At 44.9% G+C, this 17,926-nt stretch overlaps 1 protein-coding gene across 1 annotated transcript in view; it reads right to left on the reverse strand.

Annotated features, from left to right (window-relative positions):
* sntg2 (syntrophin, gamma 2) overlaps nucleotides 1–17,926 on the reverse strand; it is a gene marked incomplete at its 5' end in the record, with an annotated part of 206,049 nt that overhangs the window by 156,886 nt on the left and 31,237 nt on the right. The window contains 5 exons of the mRNA XM_083633124.1: nucleotides 172–213; nucleotides 902–945; nucleotides 11,707–11,764; nucleotides 11,950–12,006; nucleotides 12,129–12,266. Coding sequence (XP_083489250.1) covers nucleotides 172–213; nucleotides 902–945; nucleotides 11,707–11,764; nucleotides 11,950–12,006; nucleotides 12,129–12,266 — 339 coding nt within the window. The remainder of the gene's footprint in view (nucleotides 1–171; nucleotides 214–901; nucleotides 946–11,706; nucleotides 11,765–11,949; nucleotides 12,007–12,128; nucleotides 12,267–17,926) is intronic.

Here is a 17,926-nt window from a genome sequence, read left to right on the forward strand (position 1 = left end):
GACAGTAATTGATTGGATTTATATAGTGCCTTTCTAGACACTCAAAGCGCTTCACATATCAGGGGAGGGAGGGGGAGGGAACTCAACTCATCCACCACCGATGTGTAGCACCCACCCACCCAGTAATGGGGCAGTGTATAGTTTTTTCAACGGTTAATAGGTAATACTCACAACTTCTTCGTGAGTACAATGCTCTACATTTATGCCGTTGACCTAAAGACACCAGCAGAGAAAGCGAGAAGCAGAAAAAAATAATTAGACTTTATCCATTTCATTGAGAAAGTGTTCAACATGGCAAGCACGCTGTTTCATCTGCTATCTTTCCTGCCCTAGCCTAATGTATGTAAATACATGCAATATTCTGCAGCTTGGCAATTCAAACAAGTCATTGCAAATAAATATGAAACAGTATGTAGCCATAGCAATTAAATTCATGGTAACTTTCAATATGAATGCTAATGTTGCTTGGGACATCCAATCCAATCATCTTCTGCTCCTGCCTGACAGATCTAAATGAACTTCTTAAAGAATAAATTAATATTGTGATTAAATACTAGACAATGTTGTATGTTGGTGATTATTCTCGTGAAAGGAGGAGTAACTTTTAGTCATTGGCGCCCTTATAATTATCCTACCACATTATGCTAATCGCATATTTGTTTAAAGGAGAATACTGTGCGTTATTGTAAAACATATTCACATGACATCTTCAAAGACAAGAAGAAAGTAAGACATTGGCGGAGCTAAAAACCAAATGCTGTCCCGAGATTTCAGCATTTCCTCCTCTTCCTCAATGAAATGAGGCTGTTTGAAATGAAGGTGCAACAAGTGCATCGCCCTGCCTCTTGCCTTTGACCTGAATCAACCTTGAGGGATAAAAGTCGTGAACGGATGTACCAACCTGCAACATAGCATCCCCAACGAATAGCCTCCCCGTTTGATCGGCTGCGGGCACCAATTGTCAAAGTGTCAAAGGTTAGTGGAAACATTACAAAATAATTACGTATTTCATACATAGTGATGTGATGGAAATAGCAATCAATGTTCCTGTCTGGCTAATCTTGCGTAACATCCTAGAGCTCACAGGAAGAACATAGGAAAGCGTGAAATCTGAAACTAATCAGGATGTGAACTAATTTGCAAACAAAGAGCCCTCTTCGGTGTTGTGAAAAGATTTGTATGGCTCTGTGAAAAGGGCTCTTAATCACATAGGAATATATGTTTCTCTCATATCCCAAAAGGTGTTAAGTGGATGATTAAAAGGTCCTCCTTTGTTAGAATTTAACTGACACATCATTCAAGTGTTTTCTCTCCCTTGTAGCATGGCCCCATTTAGTCTTCTGAACTGTCTACTGTATAGTTACTGGTGTTTTGGGTAACAAGTAGGCAAACGTCATTTTTAATTTGTTATATAAATTATGAAAGTGCAGATTGTACGCTTTCAAATGATGTGTCGTCATACACTGAAATCTGAAAATAGTTGAAGAAGATTAATGCTTATAAGTTATCTGTATGTTTGTAAAAAGCAACATTCAGAGAAAATCGCCCTGAAAGTTCGTGAACATTCTTGGTTTGTCCTGTACATGCTTAGTTTGCTAACAAATTAGTTTTAGTGATCCTAAAACGGTTTGCTATATTGAGTGTGTTGTTCAACAAACTTCTGTAATAAAAAAGGTAATAACAACCCCTTTATCTTGATTTGTGCCATTTTACAGTTGCCTACTTGTTACCATTTTTTTTACCAGACCGTGTGGCATGGACTTAATTTTCCCATAAAATGCTCCGTATTTGAAATTCAAAGTTGTTGCCACATGAAATGCCATAAGACATGGAGATATATTGGTGGGTAATTTTTTTCCCATTGTAATATTATATAACATAAATGTCATGGATTTGGCATCCTATCCACCTTATTTCTAGCTGCCATGATATGATACCTTACGTGAAATAGAGACCCCCAGGGATGACGTATTTTTGTAGTCGGAACGCGGAAGTCGCGGACTTCCGGCTTCTTCACTGTTTCTGCCTATGGGATTTTTGAATGGGTTTTTGGTGCGATGCTTCAAATAAGGTCTGTGGGCAACGCAAGCTTAATCAAACACGAACCAGTGTTCAGCGGGATAATCTTCACACATGAGGACCACTTTCATGAGTTTTGAAGCATAAATGCGAGCCCTAGAAGTAAAAAGCTCGTGCTAAGCTAATCCAGAACTACACACAGTGTCGCATAAGCTTCCCCGTCACGTCACCACTCAAACTGGAGTGTTGTTGATGTGTGCGCTGCTGTGCACTGATTACCCCGGGGTGAACCAGGTGAGGGAAAGAGAATTTCCGTGTTCGTCCTTTGAAGTGATGACGTTATTGACGTATAATATCCACGTCAACTCAACAGTGTAGTCTCATTTAGCCATTTGCTAGCTAGCCGCCCTTTTAACAGCACGTAAAAGCTTAAAAACTCATAAAAGTGGTCCTCATGTGTGAAGATTATCCCGCTGAACACTGGTTCGCGTTTGATTAAGCTTGCATTGCCCAGAGACCTTATTTGAAGCATCGCGCCAAAAACCCATTCAAAAATCCCATAGGCGAAAACAGTGAAGAACCGGGAAGTGTTAGCATCAATGTTTTCAGACTCATTCCTGGGGCTCTCTATAGCAGGGGTGGGCAATTATTTTTCATGGGGGGCCACATGAGAAACCCAGATTGTTGCCGGGTGCCGAACAAATATTGTCATGCCGTAACCCATGGATGGGTAACTTTGATGATAGAGAGGGCCACAAAAAATGTCCTCGCTACCAGGTTTTGCTGAGGGACGAACGGCGCCAGCGTGAAAAATTTGGTGCATTTGAAGCCACGTTTAGAGGAATAACTCATTTTAAATTAACAGTTGTGATGTCATTATTCAGTCTTAACCACCAATATTTCATCCTTTTCTCACTCACTCCTATGTCACCACCTGCTCTCAGGGCTTGACATTAACTTTTTTGACCACCTGCCAATATGGCTGCTAGATTTTAAAGTTACCAGCCAATTAGAATTTCCACTAGCCAAAATGTTTTTCTTGAAATAAATCAGAATATGAGTGGGTTAATTTAAGCATAAGTATCAGTAAGTTGCCCGGGATGATCAAAGCCTGTGTTGAGGGTCACACGAACAAAAATGCAGTCTTGAAGCTAAATAAATCCAAAACCAATGAGTTAATTATTTAAATTTCTAATTCAATGTAGCCTTTAGTCATAAAGATTATTGAAAGATATTCCATATTCCAGACTGAAATGCTATAACAGAAGTGGAGTATTGGCCAGAATGACATGAACATTTGGACACTTATTCAGCGGGTATCTTGCATGTTGCGTTCAGGTGCACTGTGTAAATTTTTTTTTTTTTTTTTTGCAATTCCATCGCGGGCCACACAAGTGGCGCCCGCGGGCCGCATCCGGCCCGCGGGCCGTAGTTTGCCCATGTATGCTCTATAGGGTGCTTCTTTCCTTTGTAATCCTCCCAGTCCCCCTCCCCACCCGTTACGTTGCTGACACAGAGACAACATACTGTAGCCCGTAGCGCGTCCAGCTTCTCGTCGATAAATATCCCGAGTTGTTCAAAGAGCAACAGAAATAGTGGATGTGATAGATAAAATTATTCCCTCAAATAAGTCATCAAACGAGTGTTATTTATTGTGACAAGCAACTTTTTTCCTAGCGTCGGAGTTGCGCCAGCTGCAACAATCAGTCACGTTCTAGACCGGACCTTGCACCCATAATTATTTTACAGCGGGGCATTCAAAAATAAGGTGGATAAGTTCAAGACTAACTGGAATTTGTTAATACCATCTACTGAAAATTCACCAGCAAAACTAATTTCAGACAATGTTAAGTAACATTTGTAGCATCAATTTGACTGACAAAAACATGAACATGGCACCACAAACATCTCCAAATCCACATCACTGCGAAAATGCAAAATGAATTCAATCAGGAGAGGCCAGTTGGTAGGATTAGACAAACTTTATTTAGCAATCGGCGTGCATGGCAAATGCTTTGGCGCTTGACTCCATTGGCCAGTGGCGCTGCTCTTGAGGCAGAGGAGGGCGCCTGCATGGGCTAGGAGATCCCCCCCCCGTGGGGGATCAGGAGTCAAGACTCGTTGGTGGTGGACTGGGGAGGTGGGTGGGGCAAAACAATGCTTCGGAGGCCGGCTTCAAGGGAGATGGACTGCCGTGGGCTGCTGCTGCTATGATCGGCCAGAGAGAGAGAGGTGACGTAGAACCTTTGCTATATATATGAGGATTAACTGACGTCATGTTTGACGTCATAGCAGACGTCATACTAGGATTTTTGACTGACCACGTTGAGATCGGATTACGCGTGAGTGGCCTTCTGCTTGAACTATGGTCTGGAGACCTCACTTCAATCAGGAGAGGCCAGTTGGTAGGATTAGACAAACTTTATTTAGCAATCGGCGTGCATGGCAAATGCTTTGGCGCTTGACTCCATTGGCCAGTGGCGCTGCTCTTGAGGCAGAGGAGGGCGCCTGCATGGGCTAGGAGATCCCCCAAAAGGAAGATCTGATTACCGGAGGTTAATTGAGATCTGCAGGCGCCAGTAGTTGATTGCACTATTCCGGCCTTCGACCTTTTTAGCGGCTTACAGCTATTTGCGGCTGGCGCTCCCAACTCGGTCGGGCACCTTGCGATAGCGCTTCCCAGCTTGGCCTACCTGGCCGCCTTGGCGCTTCGCGATCGGACTTTCCGGCCTTCGACCTTTTTAGCGACTTACAGCTATTTGCGGCTGGCGCTCCCAACTTGGTCGGGCCTTCGATCTTGCTTTTCCTGCCTTCGACCTTTTTAGCGACTTACAGCTATTTGCGGCTGGCGCTCCCAACTCGGTCGGGCACCTCGTGATAGCGCTTCCCAGCTTAGCCTACCTGGCCGCCTTGGCGCTTCACGATTGTACTTTTCCTGCCTTCGACCTTTTTAGCGACTTACAGCTATTTGCGGCTGGCGCTCCCAACTCGGTCGGGCACGTGATAGCGCTTCCCAGCTTAGCCTACCTGGCCGCCTTGGCGCTTCACGATTGTACTTTTCCTGCCTTCGACCTTTTTAGCGACTTACAGCTATTTGCGGCTGGCGCTCCCAACTCGGTCGGGCACCTCGCGATAGCGCTTCCCAGCTTAGCCTACCTGGCCGCCTTGGCGCTTCGCGATTGTACTTTTCCGGCCTTCGACCTTTTAGCGGCTAACGGCTATTTGCGGCCGGCGCTCCTAACTCGGTCGGGCCTTCGATCTTGGTACATTAGAGTTTATCTTGGTACATTAGAGTTTAGCTTGGCGCTTCCCGGCTTGGCCTACTTGGCTGCCTTGGCGCGACTACCCTGACTTTTTGCTCTCTCTTTCTCTTTCCCCCAAAAATGAGCCGGGGAGTTTACTGCGCCTTGCTGGCGCCGTGCTTTCGGGGAGCCACCACCAACGAGACATTTTCTTCATCGGCACGGAAGTCCGGGACATTGTTTGTTGCCATGCTCACCGATTTAAGGGAGGAGGGTTCTTTGGGCCGCCAGTATGGCCGCCTGCTCCGGGCGGATGTAGCTGGAGAATGCCGATGACGACCAGCGGCCCATTTGCTGGAGGGAGGCGGAGGACACTCCTTGCTCGGCGGCCGAGGTGGCCGCTCCGATCCTGAAGGAGTGGCTGGAGTAGTTCTTTGTCGGGAGGTTGCATTGCTGGAGCGTTTGCTTGAGGTGCAGGGTGAACCAGGATCTTGTCATGTGGTGACAAGGTGCGATGAGGAACAGGGGGGCCGAGGGGCCGGTCCGAGGCCTGAGCCTGACGTAGTGAGCCATGGACGAGAAGGGGCAGAAGGGGGAATTGTTCCGGGCGATGACGATGTGCCGATGAGGGCCAGCGGCCCGTTTGCTGGAGGGAGGCGGAGGGCACTCCTTGCTCGGCGGCCGAGGTGGTCGCTCCGATCCTGAAGGAGTGGCTGGAGTAGTCCTTCGTCGGGGGTTGCATTGCTGGAGCGTCTGCTTGAGGTGCAGGGTGAACCGGGATCTTGTCGTGTGGTGACAGGGTGCGATGAGGAGCAGGGGAGCCGAGGGGCCGGTCCGAGGCCTGAGCTTGACGTAGTGAGCCATGAACGAGAAAGGGCAGAAGGGGGCTAGTGCCTTCCTGTATGCTATTGTGTGCTGGGGCAGCGGGGCTCTCTGGCTGCGGTGTCAGAGAAGAGAACGTTGTCCAGGCTACGCTCCATCGTGAACGATGACTCGCGCCCACTCCACGGCGTGCTAGTCGAACGCAGGAGTACGTTCAGTGAGAGACTGATTCCACCTAGATGCAGTACGGAGATGCACAGGAAATCATTCCTGCCTGTGGCCATTAGTCTATTTAATGCCTCTCTTACAGAGCACCTCGGAGACGCTCAGTCTCCCTGAGACTGAGCCAGCCGATAGGTTAACTGTGCCTGGCTGAGCCACGTGTGGCGTATAGGGCGAGCCGACTTAATATAGTCCAGGGTGCAATAATGATAATTGACACGGAATGTATACTTACCTGACGTGTTTTGTATTTTGCTACTTAGACATTCCACTTATTTTTGCTTCTAGCGCATTTACTAGTTATTCTATGCTATGCTATGTTGTGTTTTTTTTTTTTTTTTTTTTTCTGCTTATTGCTTAATATTGCATTTGCGTTGCATTTACTACTGTTTATTTTATTTTAAGCTATGTGTGTACTGTGAGCGAGCTACTGTAACCTGTCCCGATTTCCCCTCGGGGATCATTAAGTCATTCTGATTCTGCTTCTGAAGAAATGCCAGAGGCATTTTACTTTGAAATTCGTTAAGAACAGGAGGTGGTGTATTAAGACCGGGTAGCTTAACACGGAAAGACGTCAGCATTCCCTGGGCCGTCTGGCTTCGGTCCGAAGTTATGCAGTAACACTCATTCTAGCTGATGCTCAGACAAGCTCCGTGGGCCAGGGGTGTTAGAATGGCCCCTTGCGTGGTTATTAGGGGTTCAAGCCCTGAAGGGGCTGAAACCCTATTGTTTTTCACCCGGTTTATTATTATTATTATTCCCGTTCTTGTTCATCTGCCCCAACGCAAATTCCCGTGAGTTGGTAAATGGTAGAGACCTCACATTTGGCCCAATGACAGATATTGTTGGCTGGTAGGTGCTCAAAAAAGATTTTTCGAATCGGCCTGAAGGTGGCGCTATAATCGAAGGTTTTACGTTAAAGGCCATAACTTCCACGCTGTTGGTCCGATTTTCAAACTTTTTTTTTCCAGATGTTCAGGTGGACCTGCTCTACAAATTTGCCATAAGGACCCTCAATGTCCGCCTGGAAAGTTTTTGAGATATTTGGAAAAGTTTGGAAAACACATTTTTTGCATCTCCTCCTAGACCGTTTGACCGATTTGCACTAGAATCTCCAGGAAGCATCTTTGGAGCAAGCTCTACAACCGTGCTTTTTGCATTTTTGAAAATCTACTTTAGTTTCGGAGATATTGATCGTTAAAGTTGAGAGGGGCGTGGCCTCACAGCTAAATTGTCATAACTTCATGACCGATTAAGGAATCTTCACGAAACTTGCAGGAGGTCTTCGGAGACCATCCCAGACCATGCGTGTCAAATTTGGTGCAATTCCACCAAAAGGGGGCGCCATAAACGCCGTAAATGGGCGTGGCTTAACATAAAAAGGATGTAACTCCACACCTGTTTGTCCAATGATCGCGAAACTTGTCAGCTGTATCAAGGAGGATGTCCTAGTCAGAATCAGAAGCTTTGTCATCTGCGCAAGGCTTGAACCCCGCCCATCGCCGCTTGCGGCTATATTATGGTTTATTTTTTCTTTTCCTCTCTGCCTCATTGCAAATTCCCGTGAGTTGGTATACTGCAGAGACATGAGATTTGGCCCACTGACAGATATGGTTGGTTCCTAGATGCTCCAGAAATATTTTGTGAATCGGCCTGATGGGGGCGCTATAATTAGGGGTTCAAATTTCAAACTTTGAAAGGCCATAACTTCCACGCCGTTGGTCCGATTTTCAAAGTTTTTTTTTCCAGATGTTCAGGTGAACCTGCTCTTCAAAGTACCCCCCAGTTTCCTCAAGGTCCGCCTGGAAAGTTTTTGAGATATTTGGAAAAGTTTGGAAAACACATTTTTTGCATCTCCTCCTAGACCGTTGGACCGATTTGCACTAGAATCGCCAGGAAGCATCTTTGGAGCAAGCTCTACAACCGTGCTTTTTGCATTTTTGAAAATCTACTTTAGTTTCGGAGATATTGATCGTTAAAGTTGAGAGAGGGCGTGGCCTCACAGCTAAATTGTCATAACTTCATGACCGATTAAGGAATCTTCACGAAACTTGCAGGAGGTCTTCGGAGACCATCCTAGACCATGTGTGTCAAATTTTGTGCAATTCCACCAAAAGGGGGCGCCATAAAAGCCAGAAATGGGCGTGGCTTAACATAAAAAAGGCTGTAACTCCACACCTGTTTGTCCAATGATCGCGAAACTTGTCAGATATATCAAGGAGGATGTCCTAGTCAGAATCAGAAGCTTTGTCATCTGCGCAAGGCTTGAACCCCGCCCATCGCCGCTTGCGGCTATATTATGGTTTATTTTTTCTTTTCCTCTCTGCCTCATTGCAAATTCCCATGAGTTGGTATACTGCAGAGACATGAGATTTGGCCCACTGACAGATATGGTTGGTTCCTAGATACTCCAGAAATATTTTGTGAATCGGCCTGATGGGGGCGCTATAATTAGGGGTTAAAATTTCAAACTTTGAAAGGCCATAACTTCCACGCCGTTTGTCCGATTTTCAAAAAACTTTTTTCCACATGTTCAGGTGATCCTGCTCTTCAAAGTACCCCCCAGTTTCCTCAAGGTCCGCCTGGAAAGTTTTTGAGATATTTGGAAAAGTTTGGAAAACACATTTTTTGCATCTCCTCCTAGACCGTTGGACCGATTTGCACCAGGATCTCCAGGAAGCATCTTTGGAGCAAGCTGTACAACCGTGCTTTTTGCATTTTTGAAAATCTACTTTAGTTTCAGAGATATTGATCGTTAAAGTTGAGAGAGGGCGTGGCCTCACAGCTAAATTGTCATAACTTCATGACCGATTAAGGAATCTTCACGAAACTTGCAGGAGGTCTTCGGAGACCATCCTAGACCATGTGTGTCAAATTTTGTGCAATTCGACCAAAAGGGGGCGCCATAAACGCCAGAAATGGGCGTGGCTTAACATAAAAAAGGCTGTAACTCCACACCTGTTTGTCCAATGATCGCGAAACTTGTCAGATATATCAAGGAGGATGTCCTAGTCAGAATCAGAAGCTTTGTCATCTGCGCAAGGCTTGAACCCCGCCCATCGCCGCTTGCGGCTATATTTATTATTATTGTTGTAATTATTATTATTATAATTATTATTATTATTGTGACTCCCGCTGGCCATTTGCCAGAAGCGATTTCCGCTTAGGCGTCGGAGATAGGCAGGCTGAGATGCCCGCTGGGTAGAGTAGTCAGATCACAGGCCAAATAACTTGTCAGTCAGCTTCGCTTTATTTAGTCAAAGCCCGAGGGTTGATCTGACACCTATATTCCTTTGTGGTGTTGGATACACTGTAATCAGGGATCTTGCTTTATCAGTGTCATTTATTGTATTTATTGTTTTGTATTGTTTTTTTTTTTTTTTGGATGTGTACAGAGTACAGCTTGTTTGCAGTATTCATGCCTTAAATTGCCCTTTGCGGGACTGGACTGGTAGATTGCCCGTTTAAATGCTGAAGTACTGATACTTTCCTCATGGGTCCTTTCGCGTCCACGGGTGACTGGTCCTCCGGGGTATGCTCGGTGTGCTGTGGTCGTCAACCCCGTCCTTGGTAGAGCAGGTAGCTCTTGAGAGAGGCGGGCAGGGGCAGTCCGTGGATTCCGCTCAAGCGGTCCCTTCCTAGAGCCGCCCGCACGGAGCGCCTGCACAGGTCCATCAGAGGGAGGGGATCCGGATCGAGTCCGTTTATGTACCGGATTCGTATTTCGCAGTGTCCCCACACGGCGCTCACTGCGGGGTACACCTTCCTGCCCTTAAGTCCTCCGAGCGCCACCCCTAGGTCATGTCCGTCCACTATGAAACCTAACGTCCCCTCGTCCATGTCCAGACGACTAACAGAGCGAGTCTGGTATTATGAAGGTGTCTCGGGCTCCAGGAAGGGGGGTGATAGTGGAGTTGTTTTTTAAGATTGTTGTTCAAATAAACCCCCTCAGATCGGCTAAAGTTAAGAAATTATCATTGTCATCATCACAGAAGCTTCCTAATTTAATTTATCAGTCACCATCAGTCACATGGGGTCACTGGGGACCCAGAGGTAGAAAATAAACAAACTCAGCTGCGTGTAACAGCAAAGATAATTGAGAATGAGAAAGCAAGAGTATATAGTGCCTTTTTGAAAACAGCGCTGCGGCCATTTTGGCCTGAAATACGGCTCCTTGCTGGGGCAGAAGCTTAGTCTCCAAAATGGCGGATTGGCTGTGTGCTGTCGCATCTTTACGATAAAAGGTCTCTGGTTAAGGTGAACCTCCGTTTCACAAACACCACGACAAGGAGAGAGACAGCTACTTTTCACGCTCTGTTTTGGATTAAGAGGATGTCCTGAAGTGTGACGGTGGATTAAAGACTTGATGAAAAACGTCATGTGATCTGGTGGATTATAGTCTTCGTGACAGAAAGAACGACACCCGATGGGTTAGCGTTACATGGATGCGAGTTTTACTGCCGAGTGCGACTTTCTGCTTGACTGCATGTAACGTTAAACTTTTATCGTCCATGAATTCCTGGGAGTGCTTATTCTTTTCGTGAATGGATTATTTTACGTCGCTGGATTTGGAAGGGAAGGCAAATTGCACTACATTTCAGCTGTTGCCGCCGGAATGAACCGTTCGCACCATGGACCTTTCAATCTGCCCAGAGTGCCCGAGATGCCACGGCGCTCCGGCTTCAGCGCTTCTCCAAGCCGGTTCCCGTCAATCACCGTGAATCTGCCCGGCGGCCTGGAGGTCAGTGCGACCAGGAAGTACGTGGCGTCTCGCGGCGGCCCCGCGGCCTGCATTTCCCCAGCGGCTCCCGGCTCTCGGGGCGGCTGCCTCTACTGGTCTTCGCCCGCGGCCTCTCGCACGTCCGCGCCGATCGGCCTCTCCCTCCGGCACGCTCGCACGCGTTCTTGGGCGTCCGCGGCGCGGCGCTTCGTCTTCTGCTCTCCTACCGGGGCCGTCGCAGTGGCGCGCGGGGGGCTATGCTGGCAGCCTGTGGTCCGGTCGCTTCGCCAACGTCTTCGTCAGACACCTCGGGAGGCAAGTACGCTCCGTGGCCGGTCCGGGACAGGGGACCGATGACTGAACTCGACATGCCAGGAATGGGAATATCCACGGGTAGAGAAGGCTTGTGGGTGCTGATTCGGTCTGCGGATCTGGTGCAAAACAATGCTTCGGAGGCCGGCTTCAAGGGAGATGGACTGCCGTGGGCTGCTGCTGCTATGATCGGCCAGAGAGAGAGAGGTGACGTAGAACCTTTGCTATATATATGAGGATTAACTGACGTCATGTTTGACGTCATAGCAGACGTCATACTAGGATTTTTGACTGACCACGTTGAGATCGGATTACGCGTGAGTGGCCTTCTGCTTGAACTATGGTCTGGAGACCTCACTACCATCTTACCTACTTGATCTCTAAAAATCTTGGAAATAACCACAGGCACGTTATGCTCTGCACCTCCCTGAGAAGAAGAAGAGAAAGAAGAGAAGAGAAGAGAAACTCAACCTAGAGAGAATATGTGCCTTACTGTACTGTACAGTACATATGTCACAATGCAATGCAGACCCTAACAGTTTCTGGACTTCAGTGCTGCAACTGTCCTTTCTCACAGATAAACACTCTCCATAAACAAAATGATCTGCTTACTTTGATGCTCAAGCCCAGGCCGCCAGCTGCCTGTCTTCGGAGTACAACAGTTCTGTGCTTTAGAAAGTGGGAGTTTCTCATTGGCAAATGGATATTTGGAACATTGAAACATTGAGTATTCCAGACTTATGGAGCATGTAATTACAATGCAAGTCTCAAGAGCCCACAGGCACACTTACATTTAATTGGGAATCACTTCCTCTTGTGCAAACTACATCTAGCTTCTGTATGGTTAATACCTCTTTGGTCAATTTCAGGCAGACGTCATAGGTATTGTTGGTCTCCTCATTGTACAGCAAAGCAATCCCAGATTTTGTCTGTTGGAATTGAGAAGAACATTTACATTTTGCCAAGCAGAGCAATTATGTACATAATGAACATTCTTAATCCTCTTTTCTCAATATGTCATTTGTGTACCCAATTCCACTGGTTTAGGTTTGGGTTAATTGGTTTTGCTTGACATTGTAAAAAGTGTGAACCTTTGTGTAGGGAGGGGGGTATTGCTTTGTACTTCATTTCTTTACTATGCAAAATAGGAAAAAAACAAGTTGAGGTAGTTACATCACACATACATAAATTCAGTCACTCATAGTGCCACTGAGGAAATGGCAAGGCTAAAAGTGACAATAACCAACTCAGACACTGCATAGAAATGACACAATACACTGAGGAGTGTCTGTGAATTGTATGGGTACAGACTTGTCCAACCTCACCAGTAGCGAGCACACTCAAAGAATCGATTAAAAACTCAAGTGCAAGGCAAAAACAATGTATAAAAGCGAGAATAAGCCAGCACACTAAGGCCATGTTCACATTACAGGCAAATCCGATTAGCTGCTAAAGTCATTAATCATCATTATCTTGATTGGTTTCCCAAATCTGATTTGGGAGTGTGTCCGCACTGCCACAAATCTGATTTGGGCAAGTGTTCAAGTCGGATCTGTGTGTCCAGATACAATGAGCCTATCTGCATAGGTTACTTCGGTAACAACTAGGGATGGGCATTTCTAGCAAAAACACTATTCGAAATTCGCTGGCCAAATTCGAATTTAATTCGAAATTCGAAAATAAAAATAAAAATGTAAAAAAAATAAAAAATGTATTTATTTATTTTTATTTTTTTTGTGTGAGTGAAATGTTGCATTGTCTCCCCTGATTCTAAGTCTACGGCTTTATTAATTAATATAAAAAGCTTCTGCTGTGGATTTTTAGCTCAAACAAGCATTGCACCACTGAAGTAAAGAACATGTTACATGACATTGACATTTTCGAAAATAAAAAACAGTTTTGACAATCATGAGTGGTTCATTAAATATTTAGTAGGCTCAGGTCTGAGTGCCAAAGGGGTGCCAAAGTCACCCCCTCTCCCTCTTCATGGGATTTCATCCGCCATTCATTTTTCCATAAACCTTGCTTAAAATGCTTATAAAAATTGTTTTACTTGCTCAAACCAAGCGATTTGACTATACTTAGAATCAGGGGAGACAATGCAACATTTCACTATTTTTTTTTTTTTTTTTTCGAATTTCGAATTTCAATAATAAAAGTCGACCTTGATAATAACAACGATTATTCGAAAATTCGAAATTCGATGCCCATCCCTAGTAACAACATTCAATTCAATTCAATTCAGTTTTATTTATAGTGTAAAATCACCATGAAACACTTTACAGTTAAAGAAAACATCATAAAACAGTACAATAATACATGATTACAGTGCATGATGACAGTATGAGCTACAGTAAGAACAATAAAATTAAAGGGAGGGGTGGTAAAACACAGGTAATAAATCAATCACAGAGAAATACTAGTAAAATAAAATAAAGTGCACTATCAAATAATATCATACACGTGAGAATAAACATGTTTTAAGTCTGGTTTTAAAAATATCGATGGAGCCAGCCTCCCTAACTGATCGGGGAAGCTGGTTCCAGAGATATGGAGCACGATAGGATAATGCTCTACTTCCTGCAGATTTTTTTTTTTTTTTTAACATAGGCATCAGTAAACAACTAGCTCTGAAGGTGCTTTCCAACGCAGAAGCCCGAGACATGACCATCATCTCTCGCCATCCAAACAATCGCAATCCTGAAAAAGACAGAATTGCTCTCAGCGAGACTCCCCCTGTATAATGTAACCGAGCGAGGCAGGCGCCAGATTTATTTTTTATTTTCAAGTATACCCACTGAACACAACTACTTCCGTTTATAGTCTTCAAAATAAAAGAATACCCTGTCCTGTACTGTGTAACACTGAACATGCAGAGCCTCCAGACACGAGGCAACTAAATCAATTCCATAACATGCTTATTTGAAGGTTAAAGAAATCACAGTGCTGAACTCCTCAGCGTTTGGCAGTGCAGCAGCTGCAGCCTGGGAAAGACAGGGATTTATTTTGAAAGTTATGACCAGAAGTGGTGTATTTAACTCCGGCTGGTTTGCCTGTCCGCTCACTCAAGGTGCCGCTGAGAGGTAGTTGTGAAAAATAAATGTCAATAAAGAAGAAAGTACACATTATTTCCTATTTTCAGTGAATAAATGTTTGTTTCTATCTATGAAGTAGCTCCATTATGAGCTAAGTCTGCTAGGTGCACTGTGTTTCTGGCAGTGTTTGCATGTCTGCTCTCTGCTCTTCAAGTCCCCGCCCCCTGCAAAAGACACTCTCAAATCCGATTTGGGTGATCAGCGCGTCCACACTGAAGTCACATCAGATCAGTCGAAAGCAGATTGGAAACTACCTCCATATGTGGTTTGGGACAAGTGACACAAATCAGACTTGGAGCGTCCAGACTCATAAAACCAATCCTGATAGAATCATTAATAGGTCATTAAAGTTCACAAATCAGATTTGGCCTCCTAGTCTGAACATGGCCTAAATTACCTTTCACAGTGCGGACTCTTGGAACTCTCAGATCGATAGAGACCCTTTTCACCTAGCTAATTACCTCCCTTCCCAGAACTTATGAACACTTAAAGACTATTTTCCTTTTATTTTTTGGACTCTTCCTTATTTACATTTTCAACTTTCTTCACTGAACTTATGTACATTTAAAGACTAAATTTTCATTTTTTGGACTCTTCCTTATTTACATGTTCAACTTTCTGTTTCTTTTTGTAAATTTAATTTCTTTATCTGAAACTGTGTAAAAATGTTAGCCCATCATCCACTACATCTCGGCCTATCCCGGAGTGGGGTCCATAGTTGGGCCCCTTCGGTGCATCGGCCCTCACAAGGTTCCTCCTCAGCTAGTCACTGAGGCAATCCTGGGGATATAATTTCACGGGTGGAAAGGTTTTCTTGCATGCATTGGGGGTGGAGGGGAGCTCCGGTGTGTCCCGGCCTGGCCTTCGTTCTCACGCCTTATGGGTGTGGGGGCGGGGGTCGGGGTGGGGGGCATCGGTGGGATGCCCATAGGTCAGCTTAGGTTAGGCTATAGATTAGCTACAGTCTAACTGTAGGCTGCAGACCAGAGGATCCCAAAGTCTGAGACCATCTGCCTTCTCTCAGAAATAGCATGGAAAAGCTCCATGAAAAAGTTGCCTTCACTCTTATTCAAATTATTAAATTAACTATAACTGAAATAACTTAAATAATTCACTGACTAAGCCAGGCGCGTGGGAAGCTATCTCCCACAAGGGGGGCTGAAGCATATTCCCAGCCGCGCCACGCACTGTGCGCACGTGCACATGCACGTGCAAGGTGCGTGCACGTGCAAGGTGCGTGCCTTGTGCGAGCATGCTGCGTGAAGTAGGTTGGCACTTGATTGCACATTGTCTGTTATATCCCAAGATGCTCTTCACAACTTTCTGAGGCCTGATATTGTCTAGAAGCCATCAGAAAGTACTTCACAATGCCATGGAGGGCAATGTACAACATTTAAAGCTATCAATAAAAAGAAATGCGATACGTGCATGCCTGGAAACGGCTTGAGCGAATCTTTAATCAAACGTTTTAACGGAGGAAGACAGCGGGCGGGGATAACAGGCGACTCACATCCAGAATTGACATTCACTTAGAGTAACCTCTCCGTGGATTATATAGCCAATAGCCTATATGCCGAATTGAAGAGTGGCGCCTGGTTAGTTAGTTAGTTAGTTAGTTTTTTTTTATTTCCGTGTCATGCCATTTCTGGCCCATCCCACATGGGATTACAAGACACTATCACACCAAATTATATATAAACACAACATCCGGTTGTACCTCAATATACAAACAAAATAAACAAAGTATATAATATATACACACATGCATGTACATATACATACACATATACACACTTACTGTACATACATACTTTTTTTCTAATGTCCCAGGCTTTTTCCAAATAACAAGCCAGTCCAAAAGTTTCTTACGTAAACAACCAACTCAAATTATGTGCATCATCATTATTAAGAAAATCAAAATCTGTTTTTATCTTACTGAACAAAATATTGTGCGGTTCACTGTAAAAAGGTTTAAAAAAATTTAACTCATTATGGTATGGTAATGGTAATCTATTTCATGTACTTCTGTATAATCAAGAAACTTTAAATAGTGTCTATGTTTTTCATAGCGAGACAACGGCACGCACGCATGGGGTGGTGGTGTAGCAGATCAGCAGAGGTATAGCTTACAGCTTTTAACATCATGTTTTCCTCCTGGATCTTTTCCCTTTAGACTAGGCCCTACCTCACATTTATTTGGGGAACGAGATTAATTCCCTCGTTTTAGGGTTTGACTGGCGATGTTTAATCACATCAATCAATGCGCCTCCTCTTCACCAACTCCATTACGTGCATAACGTAATGGCTGGAAACTCGCATAATTCAGCATTTTCTTTTGCCGACTTTCTGAATACCACAATGATTTCATGATACCTTTGGATCATGGAACACAAATGAAGGAGAAGACTCATCTCGCTGTCACCACGATTGCAGATTTAACGTCCAAACAGCAACATCATTGTGGATGTGAGTGGATCTACGTTTACTAGTTTAATATTATCCATTGCCTGGCCTCCCAGGATACCTGGTAATGTTGCATTTACCCCCATGCACATCGTTTGACCATTTTTTTCTACTTATAACTGTATGAAACACCATAAAACCAGAGGAGAATCCCGATTTCTTATGCTTCTCTATGGAGCCCTAGGCTCAGCTTGTCCGAGTGTATGGTGGAGCTGCACGCGCTGTGATCTCACACACACTCTCTCATACATTCGATTCAAAGCTTTGTTGCGCTGTCCTCGGTGCTGTTTCCACAAACACCAAATACATCACAGATCACGGGAGTTTCGACTGTGAGAGAAGAATTCCTTCTCGCTCGACACAGCTAGTATTCATTTGCATGCGGCATTTCACTGGCTTAATCTCTTCTATTGTTCGGAGTGTCGGCCAATCACCCACAATAGAATTCAGCGTGTTTCATGGGGGCTCCCCGCCCCCATGTTTACAAGTCGAGAGACAAAAGGAGCCCCACGGGAGAGGACAGTCTGTGTGGATTAAAATTATTGAAACTTTATCTGCAAGACGAGTGCCACTTCATCTGATAACATGGAGGAACGACAGATTTTATTCACAAGACCGACAGAACGCAGACAACAAAAAGACACACTTGTAGACAACACTATAACAGCATTTACTGATGCAGGAAGTGGAACACCTCTGGCTTTTCCTCACCTAGTCCTAGGTGAGTTTAATCATGATCCCTAACTATCATTATGTCTTGTTTCCGTTTTAGGGACTGTGCGACCATCTAAAGCTAGTTATGGTTGAACAGTTTTAGTATCGCGTTCAGATTGTGTGTATCGTCGAACAGTAACGAAGAGCATTGAAGGAAAGAAGCGACCTTTTACGACAGCAGCGTGGCCATTGTGGCGCGGAAAACGGGGACAATAGAGGCTTGTTGCGCCCCAAAATGGCGGGTCTCTTGTGCGCTGTTGCAATGGAACAATGGACTAGTTGACGCTTCTTATCAATGCTCACTCTACGCTACTAAA

This window comes from Poromitra crassiceps (genome assembly GCF_964638095.1).
Source record: "Poromitra crassiceps genome assembly, chromosome: 3".
NCBI classification, from domain to species: Eukaryota; Metazoa; Chordata; class Actinopteri; order Beryciformes; family Melamphaidae; genus Poromitra; species Poromitra crassiceps.